Below are 21,205 nucleotides of genomic sequence, written 5' to 3'. Positions count from 1 at the left end.
TTAACCACAGCCGTGTCCTAACTCCTGCAGCGGCGCCTAGCACACGGCAGGCATTCTTCAGTGTGCCAGGGTCCAGCTACAGCTTTGTGGTTCTCCAGAGGCAGCTGAGGCAGTGGGATTCCTCAGCTCTGGCTGGCAGCTGTGGCAGTGTGTTGTGTTCTGGAACTCAGTTGCACTCCAGAGTCTCCACATTCCTGACTATGGCAGAGGGTGCAGCTCCCTTACCATCTGTTCTATGGGGTTTTGATTCCTGGATGCTCAACCTATGGCTCACTCCTCCAGCCTTCCAAGGAGTCTATAAACTTATCTTCCTGTATTAACTCTTTCTGCTTAGAATGCCTAGAATGGTTTCTGCTTGTCCAGTGAACCCTGGAAAATACATAAGATAAAGTCTCCAGGCCAACAGTGATCGAGACTGCATTTTTCTTTTTCTTTCATGTAAGCCTTCTCAAAATTTAAGAATGCATTTTTTTCTTTCATGTAAGCTTTCTCAAGATGTAAGACTGCATTTTTCTTTTTCTTTCACGTAAGCTTTCTCAAGATGTAAAGACTGCATTTTTTTTTTCTGACTAGGTCTTAAATGTAGATGACCAAATAACAAAGTCCAACTTCTGACTCCGTTTTTGGGGAGACAGATTAGTGGTTACCCCAATGAAAGGGAAAAGAAATGCTTTAGAAGAGCTGAGGCAGAAGGTGGCCACGCAGAGGTGGCATCCCATCACCATCTCTATTTTTTCAGATGACACCCCTAAGACCCGAGCCCCCTCTGGGCCCCATGCTTTACCTGTAGAACTTTGGTGGGGCCTTGTGCAGCCGAACCACAATCCAAGAGGAGGTGTTCACATCATCTGTCACTAGCACAGCTATCTTGAGAGGGGAAATGCCCCAAACGTGGAAGTATCCAACACCAGGACTGGTTGGAGCACTGGATGAACCGCGTGGGTGCCGCCCTTTCACTGTGCACTGTCCTAAGAAAGAAGCCTCTTTTCCTTTGAAGAGCCTAGTGCTGAGTGCCCAATTCAATCAGACCATGTTGGGGGTGGTCCAAGGATTAAAAGATGCTACCTTTGGCCGGGTGCAGTAGCTCACACCTATAATCGCAGCACTTTAGGAGGCTGAGGCAGGTGGATCACGAGGTCTGGAGTTCAAGAACAGCCTGGCCAACATGGTGAAACCCCAGTTCTACTAGAAATACAAAAATTAGCCAGGCATGGTGGCAAGTGCCTGTAGGTCCCAGCTACCCAGGAGGCTGAGGTGGAAGAACTGCTTGAACCTGGGAGGCAGAGGTTGCAGTGAGCTGAGATCAAGCCACTGTACTCTAGCCTGGGTGACAGAGCGAGACTCCACCTAAAATAAAAAAAAAGATGCTACCTTTTAATTCCTTCAGCTAATTCAGAAGTATGTGAAACACAAAACACTCATTAACATGGAGGAACTGCATATGTCCAGATGTGGGTATGTATTATTTATTTTTCAGAGACAAGGTCTGGCTGGTATTGAACTCCTGGGCTCAAGTGATCCTCCCACCTCAGCCTCCTGAGTAGCTGGGACCAAAGAATTGTATATATTTTTGAGTGAGACAGAGTATATGATAAAACCACATATTTATTTTATTTTTATTTTTTTGAGATGGAGTTTTGCTCTTGTTGCCCAAACTGGAGTACAATGGCATGATCTTGGCTCACTGCAACCTCTGCTTCCTGGGTTCAAGTAATTCTCCTGCCTCGGACTCCCAAGTAGCTGGGATTACAGGTGTGTGCCACCATGCCCAGCTAATTTTTTGTATTTTTAGTAGACATGGGGTTTCATCATGTTGGCCAAGCTGGTCTCAAACTCCTGACCTCAGGTGATCCTCCCAAAGTGCTGGGATCATAGGTGTAAGTCATTGCATAATTTATATCACAGAATTTAAACCACATAATTTATATAACTATAAATAACATAAAAAATTTTGGAGACTAAAATAAGACATGAGGAGTCATAAAAAATAATGAAATCATGTCCTTGGCAGCAACATGGATGGAACTTGAGATTATTATACTAAGTGTACTTAGAAACAGAAAATCAAATTGCACATGTTCTCACTTATAAGTGAGAGCGAAATAATGGGTACATACGGACATAAAGATGGAAATAAGAAACCCTGGGCATTCCAAAACGGGGTGAGTGGGAGTGGGCCAACGGCTGAAGAGTTACCTGAGTACAACGTTCACTATTTGGGTGACGGGTACAACAGAAGCCCAATCCCCACCAGTAAGCAATATACACAAACATACGCATGAGACTACATCTCAAAAAACAAAACAAAAAAACAAAAACCAAACATGTACGTGTAGCTCCCGAATCTTAAATAATATACACTAAAATGTTAAAATTGAATTTAGTAGAATAAAAGGTGACTGAACATTTTAACAAGTTCTGCCGAGATGAATACTTTATGATTTGACATTGTAGTATTTTTTGAACATGGCAGCAGCTACTATGAATGGTCTATCCAACTGCCACTCCAGCTTCTTCCCTACAAACAAAACCCCACCTCAAGGGTGACAGTGTGCTCCGTGCCAGGGGATACACTAGTCCACTCAATGCCCTTTGTCAGTGCCTGGTTCAAGAGTAGGCATGTGGTCTCACTCTATAGAGATGGGGCGAGGCTGCTGGAGCTGCTGACGTTTCTTCCCGGAGAAGGGCAGAGCAGAATGAGAACGCGCCTGTGCCACTGTCCACTCTGGCTGTGCACACTGTCATTTGGAGAATGATGCTTGGCACAGCAACAGCCACACTGCAACAGTGAGGATGGCAGAGCGAACGGTTCCAAGGAAATCCTGATAACATTTTGGATTCCACCAACTCTAGAACCATCTATTTACAGACTTCTTGCTACGTGAGATAAACATTCTCATTGCTTAAGCCACCGTCAGGCTAATTTTCTGTTACTCGTGCTGATCACATCCTGTTATAAGCAATTATCTGTCTGGCACCCAATACATGCCTCCTGTTCACTCTAATTTAAAAGCAACCCTATTAGAAAACAGTCACTACTGTCTCATTCTTACATAAAATAAATAAAATCAAGCTTAAAGAGGGTAAGTGATTTTTTTCCAACCCAAAGTTCACTGGTGAAGTCAGATTCAAACCCAACCATGACTCGACAGCCCAGACTCTGCCACTTAATCATGTAGTTAGAAAACTGCACAAGCCTATTGTCCCTTCTTTCTCTATTTAACAAAAAGTGTATGCATGGATGCAGTTAGAAGCAAATTTGCATCCACTTGCACTCATGTATGAATCTGGCTTTGGGCTTTTCTCCTCTGCCAATTGTACATATTCGTTGGTAGAAACGCATGCCTCGGAGCCCGACCAAGAAAACAGACTCTCCTCTCTTTGCCCACATTTATTGATGAGACCTAATTTGTGCATCAGGGATCTAGAGACAGGCCGTGTGGACTTTGATGCAGAGTCATAAGGTTCAAGACAAGACATCTGAATGGGCGAAATGAACGCAAAAGCAGTGCATGCTCTTCCTCAAACTTTCTTGGAAGAGTCAGAAAACTAAAGATTGAAAAATACCCAATATCTAACATTGGGCAATTGAGTTCATCCAAAAAAAAGCAGAAGAGAGTATTTCTGAACCAAAGAAACAGAACGGAAAGAGAGGATGAGAATGGCGACCGGCTGGCAGTGCATCAGCTATTTAAAGGAAGGAAGGGCTGCAGCCCAGAGCTAATCAAAGGTTAGCTGACCAAAGAGGGCTTCCCAGCACATGTTTCCAAGGAACTCTTTCTGCTCCAGTCCTCTACAATGAGAAGAGCCCAGAACAACACAATCCAATGGAGCTGAGATGAGCTTCAGCTCCAGAAAGGGCGATGTGGTCAGTCTCATAGCTGCTGGGAGGGCAGGTTGAGGGCTTTGTAGGAAAAGTCCAGCCTTGACAAATGAGTAACAGGCTTGAGGAGCTTCGAAAAGGAAGGTGAGCCTGAAGGAAGATGTACCCAAAATCTAAGGGGCCACTAGAAATCGGGGATGGGGGTAGGCAGGAAGCAGTTTTTCCTGAGCCCCTGTGGTTCATTCTGTCCCAGAAGCCATGTGCCACGACACCAGCAAAGGGAAGCTGTGTCATCAGTGTCTAACAGCCACACATGCCACCGCATGAGGCCTTTACTTAACCCACAAACATCTCCCCACCTGAACGAGGGAAAACCCCAGCCCTACTGTCAAGACAGAGGAGGAGAAGCTGTTCCTCCAGGGACAACACAGTACGATGACTGAGTAAAGGGAACAAGATCACAGTCCCAAAAAAGTAACACTGAGTAGATGGCTCTGGCAGTGCTAGGACAGGAGACAGAGGGAGGCCTCTGATCCTGAAGTTTCTGAAGGGGGCATCATCAGCCAAGTGTCAAAGAGGCCACTGTTCAATACACCCCTAACTTCTCTTACCAAGGGTTTAGTTTTTTTTTGAGCAATATTTGACTTCGGCTCATACATGAGTAATAGCTGCAAAGGTAGGAGTGCAAGAACGTGTCCTTGGCACACCATGTCCCCCAAAGGCTTTTGCAGGGTGCTGGGAGGGGTCTCTGACCTCTTCCTATGACCCGCAGCTATTACAGCAACTCACACAGGAAGCACCTGGCCAAGAGGAGCCAGGAAAAAAAGGCATAGAACAGCCTGACCCCGTAAATTTAGGGCATCAGGTCCAGGGTGAGGGCAGATATACAGCAGGAAGGGGCAAGAGCAAGGACGGGAGCAGCTCTAGTCACTGCTTTTGAGACTTGGAATCTCTATTTTGTTTGAATATAGACTCAGGTAGAGAAAAAGGACACGAATATTTATTGAGTGCCTACTGGTTCTGGCCTTGTGCAGGGGTTTTCATCTCTAATAGCCCATGAATCCTCAAGCCAACCCTGGGAGGTAGGTATCATCCAGAAGCCTTCATCGTGGCCTCCTCCTCCTCATCTCATGGCTCCTCTTTCACTGCCTGGGTGATAGAAATGGAAGGCTATCACGTGACCACCATCCATACCAGCATACTGTTACCAGCCCTTTGGCCCCGTCTGCTCCACTGTCATTTAGCCAGGGAGTGGGAAGGAGGTACTGGTTATAGAGAGGGGCAAGAGACAACACGTTCAGGTCTCCAGTGACTTATCTAAAAAGGGACATCTGAGGCTGGGCCCATTGCTCCATGTCAACACACGAACCCTCTGCAAGGGAGAATCGAGCATCTTTGTTCAGCTCATGTATCTTACAGTCAGAAAGGCAGAACCTGCTCATGCTCATGTCGGATGATGAATGGGGGCTCAGAAAGGTTAGGTAGTTTGTTCAAGGACGCAGAACCAGGAACTGGCGAGCTGGGACCAACTGCTTAAGTCTCAGACTCAATCCTTGCTTTCTCTCTTATGCTGCTTCTAGGAGGAGGGACGGAGCATCAGCAGAAGCTGCAGTTCTCACACTTCTGTCCCTGCAGCCCAACAGCCCCTAGGAGAAGCCAGCCCCTTCCCACAGACCCTCCCAACCTACCTTGGTAGGATGCATCAGTGGAAGAGATTAAGACATAAATATAAAAATAAATAGCAGGGCCTAGTCCCCAGCAGCAAGGCTATGCCAACTCCACGCTGCGGGAAGGTCACTGTGCCATTGACAGCTGCTGTGGGAGGAAGCCCAGGGGAATCTGGGACAATGGCTGCCAAAGGCTGGAGTGCGTAGGCTCAGTGGGCCCCTTTTGGGTCTCACAGATACAAGAACAAAATGTCTGGAGCAGGCAGTAGCCGTGGGCACAGGCGCCGTCCTCCTCCATCTGCTCATTTTACCGGTGTTTGTGATCCAAGAGAGACTCAAAATCAGGGGAACATACAAGTTTGTGCTTCACGTGTCCCAGGACTGTCATCTCCCCTGTCCTACTGTCTCCAAGGCCCACGGACACCAGCTCCTGCCAATTGACAGAGACGGTGATGAGAACCACAACCACGTGCACAGCGTGTAGAGCTGTGAATGGGAACATGATACTCCCAGGAACCCCCTCCCTTATTTAGCACCGGCACTTCAACGCTCCTCCACTCCTTAAAGGCTCCCTCCCTGGCCCTAGGGAGGCTCTTACCTGCAGGAAGGAGCAGGCGGTTCCCATGGTCACGTCCAGAGTCACCTTGCCCAGGAGGAGTTGCACCCTTCCAGACTTGCGGATGAGTAGTTTGCCAACCTGACCCTCTGTCAGGTCAGCCAGGGTACAAGCATTCTCTGCCAGTCTGGCTTCCTGTGGAGAAAGTCAGAGAATGGACACAGGGCTAGGAGCTTTTTCCTCCATCTTTCATGCACCTGCTTCTACCCACCAAGAGATAGCCACAGCAAAAGTCAGAATGAGCTCTCCAAAGAGTGCCTTCTCCTAGGGCTGTCTGCCATAGTTAAAATACAAAACCCACAGCAAACAAATATATAAATGGACAAAATATCAGTAACTGGTGAAGCTGAGTTTCTGGTACACAGCAGTTTATGTTTTCTATTTTTCTGGGGACAAGGTCTGGCTCTGTTGCCCAGGTTGGTGTGTAGTGGTGCGACCTTGGCTCACCGCAACCTCTGCATCCTGGGCTCAAGCCATCCTCCCATCTCAGCCTCCCGAATAGTGGGGACTACAGGCACATGCCACCATGCCTGGCTAATTATTTTATATATTTTTTGGTAGAGACAGGGTTCCACCATGTTGCGCAGGCCAGTCTCAATCTCCGGGCCTCAAGTGATCCTCTCTCAGCCTCCCAAAGTGCTGGAATTAGAGGCATGAGCCACCGCAACTGGCCATATGTTCTCTCATTTGTATGTGTTTAAAGTATTTCCTCATAAGAATTAAACACACACCCACCCCACATACAAACACAATTGAGGTTGGAGGCACAAAGTCCCATGGCTCTTGCAGGCTCCAAGAATAACCAACCATCATTGTCCAATTTCAGCCAGGGTGGCACGGCTTTGCTTCCCACTACAGGTTACACTTCCCCTCCCAGTCCCTGCCTCTATTCCCACAGGCATCTGCCTGGGCGTACCCGGTCCTTCTCCTGCTTGATGAGTACCATCTGGCCATCCTCGCCCTGTACCTCTGTCTTGATGGGCTTGATGTCCTGGGTGGGCGGTTGGCCAGGAAGGGTGTCTGGCAGCTGGAGAAACAGCAGTTCCTCCTCCTTGGTGAGGCTCAGCTCCCTGAGCAGCTCTGCCACAGATATGTCCTTCGGGAGGCCTGGGGTCTTCCTGGCTGCTTTGGGAGGAGCCTTCATCTTGGCCTCCTCCTCCTCATCTCGAGGCTCCTCTTTCACTGCCAGGGTGATAGAAATGGAAGGCTATCATGTGACCACCCTCCACACCAGCTTACTGTTACCAGCCCTTTGCCCCCATCTATTCCACTATCATTCAGCCAGGGAGTGGGAAGGAGGGACTGGTTATAGAGAGGGGCACAAGACAACACGTTCAAGTCTCATGTGACTTAACTAAAAAAGGACATCTGAGGCTGGGCCCACTGCTCCACGTCAACACATGAACCCTCTGTGAGGGAGAATCAAGCATCTTCGTTTAGCTCCTGTATCTTACAGCCAGCAAGGGAGGACCTGCTCATAAGCAGCAGTTAGGGCCCCATGCAAGGGATGCCTGATGCCAGGGATTCCTGGGAGTAGCCATGGAATTGGAGATGAGAAGTTAATGGACACAGAGTACCTTTCACGGCAGGTACGTCCACCTCCATGTCCTCTTCCTTGGGGCCAGCCAGCCATGGTTTAACATCTGGTTCGTCATTTTCTTCCTTAAAAAGCCATCCCGAGTGAGCCAGTGGCAGCTGCACTGGCATATTTCGAGTGTCGTTCCTCAGCCCGGGGTCATCGAGGAACTGCCAAAAAGAGCTGGGGTCATCCAGCCTGCTAGCACACGCACCTGGATCGAAGTCTGCTTTAGTCCCTTTCTAACCAAAGATTCCTGCTGCTCCCCCAGATTCCAGGACATCAGTGAGCTCTTCTGCCCCTCACCTGGCTCCCCAGAAGCCCTGTTCTACAGCCACAAGGAAGCCCCTTGCCCAAGCCTCCGGGTACCCACATCGTCCTTCTCCAGCATGCGCAAGATCTGTTTCGTTTCTTCGTCTGTCTCTCTCTTCTCTTTTTTGATGTTGATGATATGAGAAGGTCCCATGTCTGACATATCCACTGTCTTATCCCAGTTTCCTGTGGGAAATCACCCAGGTCACTAGGGATCAATCAGGAAGACGCCAACAGCAAGGAAAACTGAACTGGGAGCGGGGAAATTCCACTGCTCTTGCCCTTCTCTTGGGCAGTCTGAACTGAAATTCACTACTGATTCCTTCTTCGTACCTTTTTTCTTCATCATTTCGGCTGGACCCTGCTCAAAGATGGAGTGGGACTGGATCACTTCTGGGCGGCCTCGTCCTCGTCCATGCCCCTCTCGCTGTCGGTCTCTGTCCCTTTCACGCTTCTCCTTCTTGACAGTTACTTCTTCCTTGGGCCTGGAAAAGAGAATGGATTAAGGGAAACCACTCACTCACTGTGTCTCCAAAAACTGGCCTTAATCTCCCATACCACCTCACTCCAAGACAGTGGAGAGTCTGAGCCAATAATTACACTATGAGAAGCAGAATCTAATCCTAATTTTAGCACTTTTCTCACTTCCTTGATGAGGCAGGATTTTTTCAGTTTGCTTTACTTTACCTTGTCCAAAAATGTAGATTTTTTTTTTTTGCATTGAGACTGAAAGCAGGAAGGCAGAAATCCAAAGGAACTTCAGGGAAAGTGTGATACATCTTTGTTTAAACTAGTGGCTCTCAACTCTGGCCATCAAAGAGAATCACTCCATTCTACTGCCAACAAATTAAATCACAATTTCTAGAGATGGAGCCCTAGACACCAGTATTTTTTTTTTAAACTTGCACATCAGAATCACCTAGAAGCCAGGATTGAAAATCACTAGTGAAAAGAACTAAAAACATAAATTTAAATATCAGAGCCACAAACCTAGTTACTTCCCCCAAAGCCCCATATTCAGAGAAAGTAAATATAGGGCAAGTATTCAGAAGGCCTAGCTACTTACTCTTCCTTGATCTTCCGACTGATGATATTTGGGGTGAAGGTTTTCTGAAAGCAAAATACAGGAGTCACTGATTGTTAGGTTCTGACCCCAAAGTACAGAGGAAAATAAAAATTCCCAAAGGGCACTGTCTACTGACCAAGGCCAACATGGCTGTCTTCGGCACATTCCACAGTGCTGTCCGTTTTACAGAGACAGACATGTGACTGAAAAGAAGGCATGTCATGGTGTGGTGGCAGTGGAGTTACACATAAAAGGAAGGGGCACCAAAACTCATTTTTAATCAGCAGCCTTAGATTCTGCCTCTGAAAGAACAGCCTCTGGGACTTCTAAAAGCAAAGGAATTTCTCTAGTCTCACCTCTTATCTTCAAACTGCTATAGAGACCAGTGAGTATCATGAGGGAACAGCTCTAGCAGCAAGACCTAAGTAGGGAAGACCACAGATCTGCCAACACTCTCAATCAGGGGATTACAGACTGTCACAATTTTCCAAGGCAAAATTAGGTGTTTTTTTTCTTTTGAGAGGGAGTTTCACTCTTGTTGCTGTGGCTGGAGCGCAATGGCACTATCTTGGCTCACTCCAACCTCTGCCTCCCAGGTTCAAGCGATTCTCCTGCCTCAGCCTCCTGAGTAGCTGGGATTACAGGCACCTGCCACCACACTTCTAATTGTTGTATTTTTATTAGAGACATGCCCAGCTAATTTTTTATTTTTTGTAGAGATGGGGTTTCACTGGCCAGGCTGGTCTCAAACTCCTGACCTCAGGTAATCTGCCCACCTTGGCCTCCCAAAGTGCTAGCATTACAGGCATGACCAATGGTGCCCAGCCGCAGTTAGGTTTTTAAAAACTGACTGCTTTATTCTTTTGCCAACCTGACCCCACCCCTTTCAGAGCTACTCTTGACATCCACAGTCATATGCACATGGGAGAGACCACAGAGCCTCAAATGCTATGCCTAGGATTCATCATACTCTAGATAAGAAGTCTGCACACTTTGAGATGTTGAATTCTGAACCCTCTAAGACTGCGAGGTTTATGCCTGCCTGGCTTTCATGGGTTTCTTATAGATGTCCAAACACACAATCAAAGTAAATAAACACTGTTCAAGTCGCTTTTGAACAACGTCAACTAATTAGGACTCTCTGTCCTTCAACCACCTCTGAGAATCATTTCAACATCTCTACTCAGTACCTAGATTTGAAGGTAGGACAGGCTCCCTAAAATTTAGAGGGGTAGGCGTGAGGCCCAACAATACTCCAGACACACAGTAGGGACTACACGAACATTAGTTGAATCTCGCGGCTTGGAATTCAAGGTAGTTGAGTTTCTTTAGAAACGCGCCGTTGGGTACCTTCTTGACTCCCCCGAGGGTGAGGTCCCTGGAACGGATGGAGGGAAGGCGGCCGGGGGTGAGGGGGGGCGCCGGCCGCCGCCCGATGAGCCCCCGGGCCCCGGTCAGGAGGGGTCGGGGCCCTCCCGGAGTGCTGGGCTCGCCAGCGGCGTTTCCTTCCGACATGTTGCCTGACAGAGAAGGGACAACAAGATCACCAGAGGGGACTGACACGCGGACCCTGGCGGAACCCCACCCACCTGGCTTCCGGTCCCCCAGTCAGCGCGTCCTCCAGTGGAGTCTCTGCTCCTCCCCTCCCACGTGGCAAGACTCCCCAGACCACCCAGGTGAGAGCCTTTGGCTCGCGACACGCCCTCTCTTCAGGAACCCCGCCCAAGAACCAGGCAGGGACTCACCCGGGCCGCGGCTCCCCACCACGCCTCACGACTTCACCAGAGACGCGACCCGTAACTAGCCTTCGGTCTCCGCACCGGGCGGAAGTCTGCGTGGCATGGACTGGGCGCCGCCATCTTGGCGCTGGGCGGAAGTGACGTTCAGGGGGCGGGACTGGGCCACAGTATTTATTAGGCGGCGCTTCGCTCCCCTCCGCCTTCTCTTCCCGGTTCTTCCCGGAGTCGGGAAAAGCTGGGTTGAGAGGGCGAAAAAGAATGAGGTGTCCGGTCTGGGCTACGCTGTGACGCCGCGTTCGGGGGGGTGTTAGCCCCCCGGGCGGGGGCGTGGAGGCGCCGAATTCAGGCTCCTGGGCCTTGTTGGCCGCCACGCCGCAATGTGAGGAATCGCCGCGGCGTAGCTCCTGGGAGCTTTGGGGTCGCTGCTCGGGATGGGGCGAGGGGCGCGGCGCAGAGGGCGAGACCTGGACTCAGAGTTGGGGAGTCCTGGGCCACGCCGAGCCCGGTCTCGGGTTCTCCATGGTGACCTTGAAGTGGACACTTCTGCGGACAGCGGCCTCGCCCACTTTTGGGGACCCCCTTCCCTGTGCTCCTGGTGGGGTTCAGAGGTGAGGCTGTGGGGGCAGCCTTGGAACAGCCGCAATGGACCAACCGCTACCCAGTCACAACCGCCTTGGGCTCACGACGGCGGTGGCCCTCGTGTGCGCTCTTGGTGAAAGCCTGCAAGGAATTGGAATACCAAGTTTGCTCTACTGTTGGAATTTAAAGAACTTCTATTGACTCCGACGTTTGTGATTTCACATAAAAAATGTCATTTAATCTTACCCCCCAGACCATATGAAAATCATGTAACAACATTACGGGGAGTTTGAGGAAAGGAAATCATTTCTATTAGAATGCCACGTAGAGTAACTACTATTAAAAATTTTGTAATATATCTAGTAGTCTTCACAAAGTTGTCATATTGTATCACAATTTCGTATCCTGATTCTTTTTCTTTCTTTCTATTTTTTTTTTGTTTGTTTGTTGAGGGGGAGAGGGAGACGAGGTTTCTCTCTGTTGCCCAGACTGCAGTGGTACGATCAGCTCACTGCAGCCTCTGCCTCACAGGCTCAAGCCATGCTCCCACCTCAGCCTCCCGAGTAGCTGGGACTACAGGTGCATGCCACCAAGCCTTTCCCCCCTCCTCTGCTCCCCAGCTCGTAGAGACGGAGTTTCACTATGTTGCCCAGGCTGGTCTTGAACTACTGAGCTCAAGGGATCCCACCCACCTTGGCCTCCCAATGTGCTGGAATTACAGGCGTCAGCAACCGCGCCTGGCCTGTATCCTCCTTTTCCAAATAACATTTCTCTGTTGCCGCATCAAAGACTGTGTCGTTCTCCAGTGGCTGTATCATGATTTTAAGTATTTCCTTGATTGTTTCTTTTTTTCCTGTTTTAAATAATGTTGTAGTGAATATCTGGTACATTGGACGTGCTTTTTGTTTGTTTGTTTTCTTTTGGATTATATTCCTGGGATAGATTTCCTGTCCTGGGATAACTGGCCAAAAGAAGATGCATTTTTTTTAAAGTAAATTTTTGGGATGGGCATCGTGACTTATGCTTGTAATCCCAGTACTTTGGGAGGCAGAGGTGGGAGAATCACTTGAAAGGCTCAGCAGTTCGAGGTTGCAGTGAGCTATGATCTGGCCCCTGCACTCCAGCCTGGGTGACACAGCAAGACCCTATCTCTAAAAACATTTTTTAAATTACACTTTTTATTTTGAGAACATTGTAGGTTCATGTAGAGTTGTAAGAAGCAGTATAGAGAGATTCCAAGTACTGTTCACTGTTTTCCCCCAATAGTAACATCTTGCCACCAGGATATTGACATTGTTACAGTCAAGATACTAGAAGTTTCCATCACCACAAGGATCCCTCTAGTTGCCCTTTTATAGCCACACCTCCCTCCCCCACCTCCTCCCACCACTAGTCTGTTCTCGATTCCTACCATTTTGTTATTTGAAAAGTGTTATATAAATGGAATAGTACAGTATGTGACTTCTTAGGATTGCTTTTTTCACTCGGCATTGTTCCCCAGAGATCATCCTAGTTGTGTGTGTATCAATAGTTCCTTCCCTTTTATTGGAGCGTATTCATGGTTTGTTTAACCATTCACCCTTTGAAAGACATCTGGGTGGTTTTCCGTTTGGGGTTATTATGAATAAAGCTGCTGTGAAAATACACGTACGAGTTTTTGTGTGAACGTAAGTTTTTATTTCTCTGGGATAATTGCCCATGAGTGCAATCATTGGGTCACATGGTAGTTGTATCTTAGTTTTGTAAGAAACTACCAAGCTGTTTTCCACAGTGGCTGTACCATTTTGTACATGCACATTTTATGGTTCTTCATTCACTTTGCTAAATTGCACTCAAAAAGGATTGTGCGGCCGGGCTCGGTGGCTCACGCCTGTAATCCCAGCACTTTGGGAGGCCAAGGTGGGCAGATCACTTGAGGTCAGGAGTTCCAGACCAGCCTGGCCAACATGGCAAAACCCTGTCTCTACTGAAAATACAAAAATTAGCTGGGCGTGATGGCGCACGCTGGTAATCCCAGCTACTCCAGAGGCTGAGGCACAAGAATCGCTTGAACCCGGGAGGCAGAGGTTGCAGTGAGCTGAGATGTCATCACTGTGCTCCCGCCAGGGCAACAGAGGGAGACTCTGTCTCAAAACCACAAAAACAATAACAAAAAAAAAAAACCCACAAAAAACCAAAAAGGATTGTCCTGAAATGCATCAACACTAAGAATGTGTGTATATACAATAACCAAACATGTGTACACATGCACACACACACATATTGTGGGCTTGGTGGCGTCCTGGGTGAGGCTGTGTGGGCAGCCCTGAAACAGCCATAAGGGATCAACCGGTGTCCAGTCAAACCCATCCTGGTCTCACATCAGTGACCCTCGTATGCATTCTTGGTCAAAGCCTGGAAAGACTATGAATACCAAGTTTGCTCTACTGTTGGAATTTAAAGGATTTTTATTGGTCAGGCGTGGTGGCTCATGCCTGTAATCCTAGCACTTTGGGAGGCCAAGGTGGGTAGATCACCTGAGGTCAGGAGTTCCAACCTGGCCAACAAGATGAAACCCCGTCTCTACCGAAAATACAAAAATTAGCCAGGCATGGTGGTGGGTGTCTGTAATCCCAGCTACTTGGGAAGTTGAGGCAGGAGAATCCCTTGAACCTGGGAGAAGGAGGTTGCAGTGAGCTGAGATCATGCCATTGCACTCCAGCCTGGGTAACAAGAGCAAAACTCCATCCCCCCCCCAAAGAACTTTTATTGACTCCAAAATTAGTGTGTGTGTGTGTGTGTGTGTGTGTGTGTGTGTGCATGTGTATGGATAATGGATATATATATAGAGAGAGAGACAGAGGTAGTATATAAGAATATATAATTTTGGGGCATGGTGGCACCCGCATGTAGTCCCAACTACTCAGGAGGCGGAGGAGGGAGGATCTATTGAGCCCAGGAGTTCAAGGCTGCAGTGAGCCCTGATAGTGCCACTGTACTCCAGCCTGGACGACAGAGGAAACTCTGTCTTAAAAAACAAAAACGAAAAAACAAAAAAGAGAATATATAATGTTTTGGCCAAATCCTTTTGAGTACTGGCTCCTAAAATTTAAAACTTTGTTTGCCAATTTACTAATATATTAATATTTTGTTATGTTGTTTTCTTTTTTCTTGAGACGGAGTCTCTCTCTGTCGCCAGGCTGGAGTGCAGGGGCGCTATCTCAGCTCACTGCATCCTCTGCCTCCCGGGTTCAAGCGATTCTCCTGCCTCAGCCTCTCCAGTAGCTGGGACTACAGGCACCTGCCACCACGCCTGGCTAATTTTTTTTGTATTTTTAGTGGAGACGGGGTTTCACCACGTGGGCGAGGCTGGTTTCGAACACCAGACCTCGTGATCCACCTGCCTCGGCCTCCCAAAGTGCTGGGATTACAGGTGTAAGCCACCACTCCCGGCCTGTTATGTTGTTTTCTAAACAGACCTTTTTCAATTTCTTTCTCCGTGTTGATTTCACAATAATCAAACCAGTCCAATACCCTTTTCCTGTTCCCTCCAGAGCTACACACAGCACCCCTCAGCTTCCAATTAGAGGACTGGATGAAATAGCTTTGATTTCATTCTGTTGGGCTTTGAGGTTCACCAGGTAGTAGCTTTTTTTGATTATTTTGAATTTTTAAAAAATACTCATTTTTGAAAATTTGGAAAAATTTAAAATGCACTGAGAATAAAAAGCTATCCATTATTAGCCCATCAAATGTTTTAAGTACTTGAAGTCATTTTTCTATGCATTTAGATTTTTAAAAATTGGGATCTTTTACACATGGTTATTTTAAACATTTTATCGATTTATTTATTTTGAGACCGGGTTATGAGACTGGCTAATTTTTGTATTTTTGGTAGAGACGGGATTTTGCCATGTTGCCCAGGCTGATCTCAAACTCTTGGGCTCAAGGAATCCACCTGCCTCAACCTCCCAAAGTGCTGGGATTACTGGCATGAGCCACCATGCCCAGCTAGAGCTTAGTTTGTTATTACTAACATTTGATTTTCACAAATATCATAATAAAGACAATAATCTCATTATAATTTAACAATCAAACTCTTAAGAAAAAATACAGTTTTCTGGTCTAAATGCAGGTTTTAGAAGGTATAACAGGTTCTGTCAAAAACCTGTTTGTGTGGATTATTATTATTATTTTTTGAGACGGAGTCTTGCTCTGTCACCCAGGCTGTAGTGCAATGGTGTGATCTCAGCTCACTGCAACATCTGCTTCCCGGGTTCAAGCCATTCTCCTGCCTCAGCCTCCCGAGTAGCTGGGATTACAGGTGCCCGCCATCACACCTGGTTAATTTTTGTGTTTTTAGTAGAGACAGAGTTTCACCATGTTGGCCAGGCTGGTCTCAAAGTCCTGACCTCAGGTGATCCACCCACCTCAGCCTCCCAAAGTGCTGCGATTACAGGTGTGAGCCACTGCATCTGGCTTTTTTTTTTCTTTTTTTTTTTTTTTTTAGACAGGGTCTTGCCCTGTCACTCAGGCTGGAGTGCAGTAGCTATTCACAGCCACAATCATAGCTCACTGCAGCCTGCAACTCCTGGGCTCAAGGGATCCTCCTGCCTCAGCCTCCCGTGTAGCTGGGACTACAGGTGTGCACCACCATACCCAGCTAATTTTTAATTATTTTGTAGAGACAGAATCTCATTGCGTTGCTCAAGCTGATCTCAAACTCCTGGGTTGAAGCAATCTGCCCCCTTTGGGCTCCCAAGGTGCTGGAATTACAGGCATGAGCCACGGCGCCCAGCCTCCTGTGAATTCTTCATGGGCATTGAAAATGAATAAGAAACTGTTTTGAATTGTATTGGCAGAATAAAAGGAATGCATGGTATGAGAACGCTATCCAAGTTCAAGCTATTACATGTTCTCGGTGTAATTTGTCCTCATTTATTTGCATCATTTTGCAGGCCATTCATTTGCTGGTTCCTCCTTATCACCTTGACCCTACATGTTGGAGAGCTCTAGAAGTCTGTTTTTGGAATTTGTTCCTATTTTCTCTGTACTCGGTGCCTTGACAATGGTCCAGTTTCTCAGCTTCAAGTGTACTGTATGCTGACGAGTCCTAAGTGCTCATCTCAGGTCCAGTGCTCCCTGAACTCCCTATGTGCCTCTGCCTATTCCACACCTCCAGTCGGATGTCTGCTGGGCATCTCAAAACCTATGTCCACATCCAAACTTTTTTTTTTTTTTTTTGAGACACGGTTTTGCCCTGTTGCCCAGGCTGGAGTACAGTCACGTGATTTCCACTCACTGCATCCTCCACCTCTCAGGTTCCAGTGATTCTCCTGCCTCAGCCTCCTGAGTAGCTGGGATTATGCCCAGCTAATTTTTGTATTTTTAGTAGAGATGAGATTTCACCATGTTGGCCAGGCTGGTCTCGAACTCCTGACCTCAGGTGATCGATCCACCTTGGCCTCCCAAAGTGATGGGATTACAGGCGTGAGCCACCGTGCTTGGCCACATCCACACTTTTTTTGATCTTTCTCCTCGAACTACTTCTCCAAAGTGGTCCCCATCTCAGTAAATGGTAACTGCATCCTGCTACTTGTTCAGATTAAAAATCTTGCAGTTTTTTTTTTTTTTTTTTTTTTAATGAGATAGGGTATTTCTTACTCTGTTACCCAGGCTGGAGTGCAGTGGTGCGATCTCGGCTCACTGCAGCCTCAACCTCCATGCCCAAGTGATCCTCCCACCTTAGCCTCCTGAGTAGCTGGGACGACAGGTGCACACCACCATGCCTGTCTAATTTTTAAATTTTTTGTAGAGATGAGGTTTCACCATGTTGCCCAGACTGGTCTTGAGCTCCTGAGTCTCAAGCGATCTGCCCACTTCAGCCTCCCAAAGTGCTGGGATTACAGGCATGAGCCACTGCGCTCAGGCTTGCGGTTCTGGACTCTTCTCTCCCATGCACGACGTCTAGTATGTCAGTTTCTCCAGGTTCATCTGGGATCTTCCCACTTCTCACCACCTTGGCCCAGGCCACCATCATTTTTTGCTGATTATTATAATTGCCTCCTAACCGGCCTCCTTCCACCTGAGTCCTCCAAGTCTAGTCTCCACGTGGTGCCACTGACATATTTCACATTAGGTCACATCTCTGCTCTAAACTTCCAAGTGGCTTCCCATTTCAGAGTCAAAACCAGAGGACTTAGAATGGTCTGCGCCACGGCCCTGCATAATCTCTCCCTGCACTCACCTTTTCTCCAGTCTGAACTCCTTGCACACTGGCTCCCCCTGCTGTTTCTGGACTGCAACTAGCACCATCCGCCTTCAGGGCCCCTGCACCTGTTACCTGGAGTGCCCTTCCCCCACAAAATTCTGCATGGCTCCGGCCCACCCTTTAATCAGGTGTGGGTTTTTTGTTTTTTTTTGTTTGTTTGTTTAATCTCAAAGTCACCTTTTCAAAGAGTCCTTCTTTGATGGCTCAATTTAAGATCATAACTCCCCACTTCCCCATGACGTTTCCTATCTCCATTTACTGACTTATTTTTCTCTAAAGCATTTAACACCACCCAACAGACTATAAAGTTTGTTTACTTACTGACTTACCTATTTAATTATCTGTCTTTCCCCCACCAGAATGTAAGCCCCATGAGAGCAGGGATTTTGTTTTGTGGCCCTCCTTTCCCTGCCCCACAACTGCAGGATCCTCATTGCCTGAATCAGTGCCTGATACATAACATAAGCACCCAGTGAATTTTTTTAATGGATGAATAAATTCCAATTTGTGATGAGATCAACTAGAAAATCAGGATGTGCATTAGAAAAATAAGAGTAAATTGTTTCCAGAAGGTAACTGAATTTCGGCACCATTGATGTCAAAGCCATCTGTGAGTTGTATTTTCATGTCTCCTCTATAGGTTCTTCTGTAAGTGACTCTTAATAGAATAAGTGTGGCAAGTTTTCGGTGCATGGAAGGAAGGCTTTTCATCATGGTGACCGTTTCTATTCAGTATGTCACACTCTTGTCCTGGTATCTTTTTTTTTTTTTTTAAAGACAGTCTCACTCTGTCACTCAGGCTTGAGTGCAGTGGTGCGATCTCAGCTCACTGCAACCTCCTCCTCCCAGACTCAAGTGATTCTCCTGCCTCAGCCTCCTGAGCAGCTGGGACTACAGGTGTGCACCACCATGTCTGGCTAATTTTTGTATTTTTAGTAGAGACAGGTTTTTGCCATGTTGAACAGGCTGGCCTAGAACTCCTGACCTCAGACAATCTGCCTGCCTCGGCCTCCCTAAGTGCTGGGATTATAGGCGTGAGCCACCATGCCCCACCTTGTCCTGGTACCTTGCCAAGCAGTGCACACTAGTGTTCCGTATTTCCTACATCATATTCTTTCACTTTGGGTATAACTTACTGACTACTCCAGTACTGCCATTCTATATGAGTCCTTCTACTTAAGATTCTCTTTCATCATTGTTCTTGATCTTTGTCCCTTGAAGTTTCTTCTGTCCCTCCAACATTCTCTCAGTGTCTCTTCTGTAGTTTGTCTGAGTCCTTCAATATAATTCAGCATTTTCCCATGTCTTAAAGTGGTTAAATATTTACATTTTCTACAATATCTAAAATACATCTATTTTTGAGACAGGGTCTCACTTTGTCACACAGACTGGAGCAAAGTGGTGTGATCAAGGCTCACAGCAGCCTCCAAATCCTGGGCTCAAGCAATCCTCCTGCCTCAGCCTCCAAAGCAGTTGGGACTACAGGCACATGCCACCATGCCAAGCTAATTTTTGTACTTTTTTTGTGTGAAGACAGGGTTTCACCATGTTGCCCAGGCTGATCTCAAACTCCTGGGTTCGTGATCCGCCCCCTTCAGACTCCTAATCACCTAAGATGACAGGTATGAGCCACCGCACCAGGCCATAAAATACTTATTCTTTAGTTTAGTAAATGTTTTTAGAATCAGGTTAATGCTCTTCATTAAAATACGTGACCAGTGAAGGTTGTAGGATATCTAAACATACTTTCAAAAAGAAAGGGAAATAAACACTGAGAAATCCATGTAGTTCTTATAAATACTCATGACCCACTCTTGTCATTGTGAACACATGGAAATGACCAAGGTGGTCTCCATGGACTGCCTGGATATGTGCACATTCATTGGCCCACAGGATCCCCACACTGAGTTCAGCCACGGGGAAATACACATAAACATTTTCAGTCTATAAAGTGCATAAGTAATATTAAGACTGCAAATATGTTTTACTTATAGTCTCAGTCTCTGTTACATCAGACTCTATATTTGCTATGCATCTCTCTACCACGAAGAATCTGGCCTTGGTACTGAATTGGAATACTAACTAGTTTTACTACTTCTGGCCTGAGTCTCCGTTCCCACCCTCCACCTTTTTAAAATGGAATTGATCAGCTGGGCATGGTGGCTCACACCTGTAATCCTAGCACTTTGAGAGGCTGAGGCAGGAGGATCACTTGAGACCAGGAGTTGGAGACCAGCCTGACCAACATAGTGAGAGCCTGTCTGTACAAAAAAAAAAAAAAATTTTGTGTTGGAGTCTAGAGTACAGTGGCGTGATCTCGGTTCACCGCAATCTCCACCTCCCAGGTTCTGGGAGACGGAATGACAGAGGAGGACCCTGTCTCAAAATAAATAAATAAATAAATAATAAAAAGGACTATGTGATGAACAGAAAACACATTGGTAAGTGACAGAAGCAGGTTATAAAACAGTATTCTTTCATTTCATTCTATTTTTGTTAGCAAATTCTATACAAGTATTGGCTGGGTGTGGTGGCTCCCACCTGTGTAATCCCAGCTACTTCAGAAGGCCAAGGTGGGTGGATTGCCTGAATTTAGGAGTTTGACACCAGCCTAGGCAACAAACACAGTGAGACTCCATCTCCACAAAAAATAAAAAAAAAAAATAGCCATGTGTGGTGTGTGCACCTATAGTCCCAGCTACTCAGGGGGCTGAGGTGGGAGGATTACTTAAGCCAGGAGGTAGAGGTTGCAGTGAGCTGAGTTTGCACCACTGCCCTCCAGCCTGGGTGATAGAGCAAGACCGTTTCTTGAAAAAAAAAATTAATTAAAAAAATAAATTCTATACATGTATTCAAAGTGTATTTCTGCATTGTGGGAAAATGATTTTAATTGCCTCTTAAATTTTAAAATGAAATGTGCTCATCTCTCTACAATGATCGTGCGCTACTTGTGTAATAAAAAGTTATTAAAAATAAAAATGCAGCAGAAGTGCATCTTGGCGGTTGTTAGGTTTCATAGGGAGTGAGTTATACTTGGCACACTCTGCTTTGCTCTTACCACGTGTTTCCTCTCGTGATCCGCAGAGAAGTCCTTTGAGGCCAGAAGAGGTAAAGGGCTGTGCCTTCACCTGCCGCCGGTGCGCAGCTCCACACAGGGGCCCCCAGATGGCTATTGCTCATGCTTGGGCCACACAACCTCCTGCAGCCTCCTCACGGCATCGAGGGAAGGTGGGAGGCGGGGATGGTGCTGGGACTAGTTTTCCTTTGGTAGAAGAGGAAACCAAGTCATGGAGGAGAACCTGCCTTTTTCCTCGCACTGCCCCTCGGTGTGGTTCTAGGGACAGGATTTTATTATTTTTTAATTTTTTTTTTTTTTTGAGGCAAAGTGTCTCACTCTGTTGCCCAGGCTAGAGCTCAGTGGCACAATCTCGGCTCACTGCAACGTCCGCCTCCCAGGTTCAAGTGATTCTTGTGTCTCAGCCTCCCAAGTAGCTGGGATTACAGGTGCCCGCCACCACACCCAGATACTTTCTGCATTTTAATATAGATGGGGTTTTGCCATGTTGGCCAGGCTGGT

General features: G+C 47.0%; 1 protein-coding gene across 2 annotated transcripts; it reads right to left on the bottom strand.

The window, feature by feature from the left end:
• Positions 1–1,587: 1,587 nt before the first annotated feature.
• On the bottom strand, positions 1,588–10,575 carry POLR3D (RNA polymerase III subunit D). Of its 2 annotated transcripts, none has more exons than XM_012435316.2 (8): positions 10,411–10,575; positions 9,061–9,104; positions 8,328–8,479; positions 8,056–8,180; positions 7,684–7,852; positions 7,023–7,288; positions 6,089–6,241; positions 1,588–5,920 (listed from the first exon to the last, which is right to left on the bottom strand). In XM_012435316.2, exons 1-8 carry the CDS (start codon positions 10,573–10,575, stop codon positions 5,798–5,800), a joined length of 1,197 nt encoding a protein of 398 aa, XP_012290739.1. In that variant the 3' UTR covers positions 1,588–5,797. The 2 variants fall into 2 exon arrangements, with proteins under 2 accessions (XP_012290739.1, XP_012290740.1); XM_012435317.3 differs by lacking the exon at positions 10,411–10,575 and adding an exon at positions 9,197–9,727.
• Between the last annotated feature and the right edge of the window lie 10,630 nt (positions 10,576–21,205).

This window comes from Aotus nancymaae, unplaced genomic scaffold, assembly GCF_030222135.1.
Source record: "Aotus nancymaae isolate 86718 unplaced genomic scaffold, 86718_ANA_hifiasm-v0.15.2.pri h1tg000079l, whole genome shotgun sequence".
NCBI lineage: Eukaryota > Metazoa > Chordata > Mammalia > Primates > Aotidae > Aotus > Aotus nancymaae.
The sequence above is the reverse complement of the archived record's forward strand: the minus strand, read 5'-3'. Positions and strand labels throughout refer to the sequence as shown.

Coding starts and splice junctions, on each gene's coding strand:
- POLR3D (XM_012435316.2), bottom strand. CDS start 10,575: ATGTCGGAAGGAAACGCCGCTGGCGAGCCCAGCACTCCGGGAGGGCCC. Junction 8,181..8,327: donor CGAAATGATGAAGAAAAAAG/GTACGAAGAAGG, acceptor GATTTCCCACAG/GAAACTGGGATAAGACAGTG. Junction 7,289..7,683: donor GGACGTACCTGCCGTGAAAG/GTACTCTGTGTC, acceptor TCACCCTGGCAG/TGAAAGAGGAGCCTCGAGAT.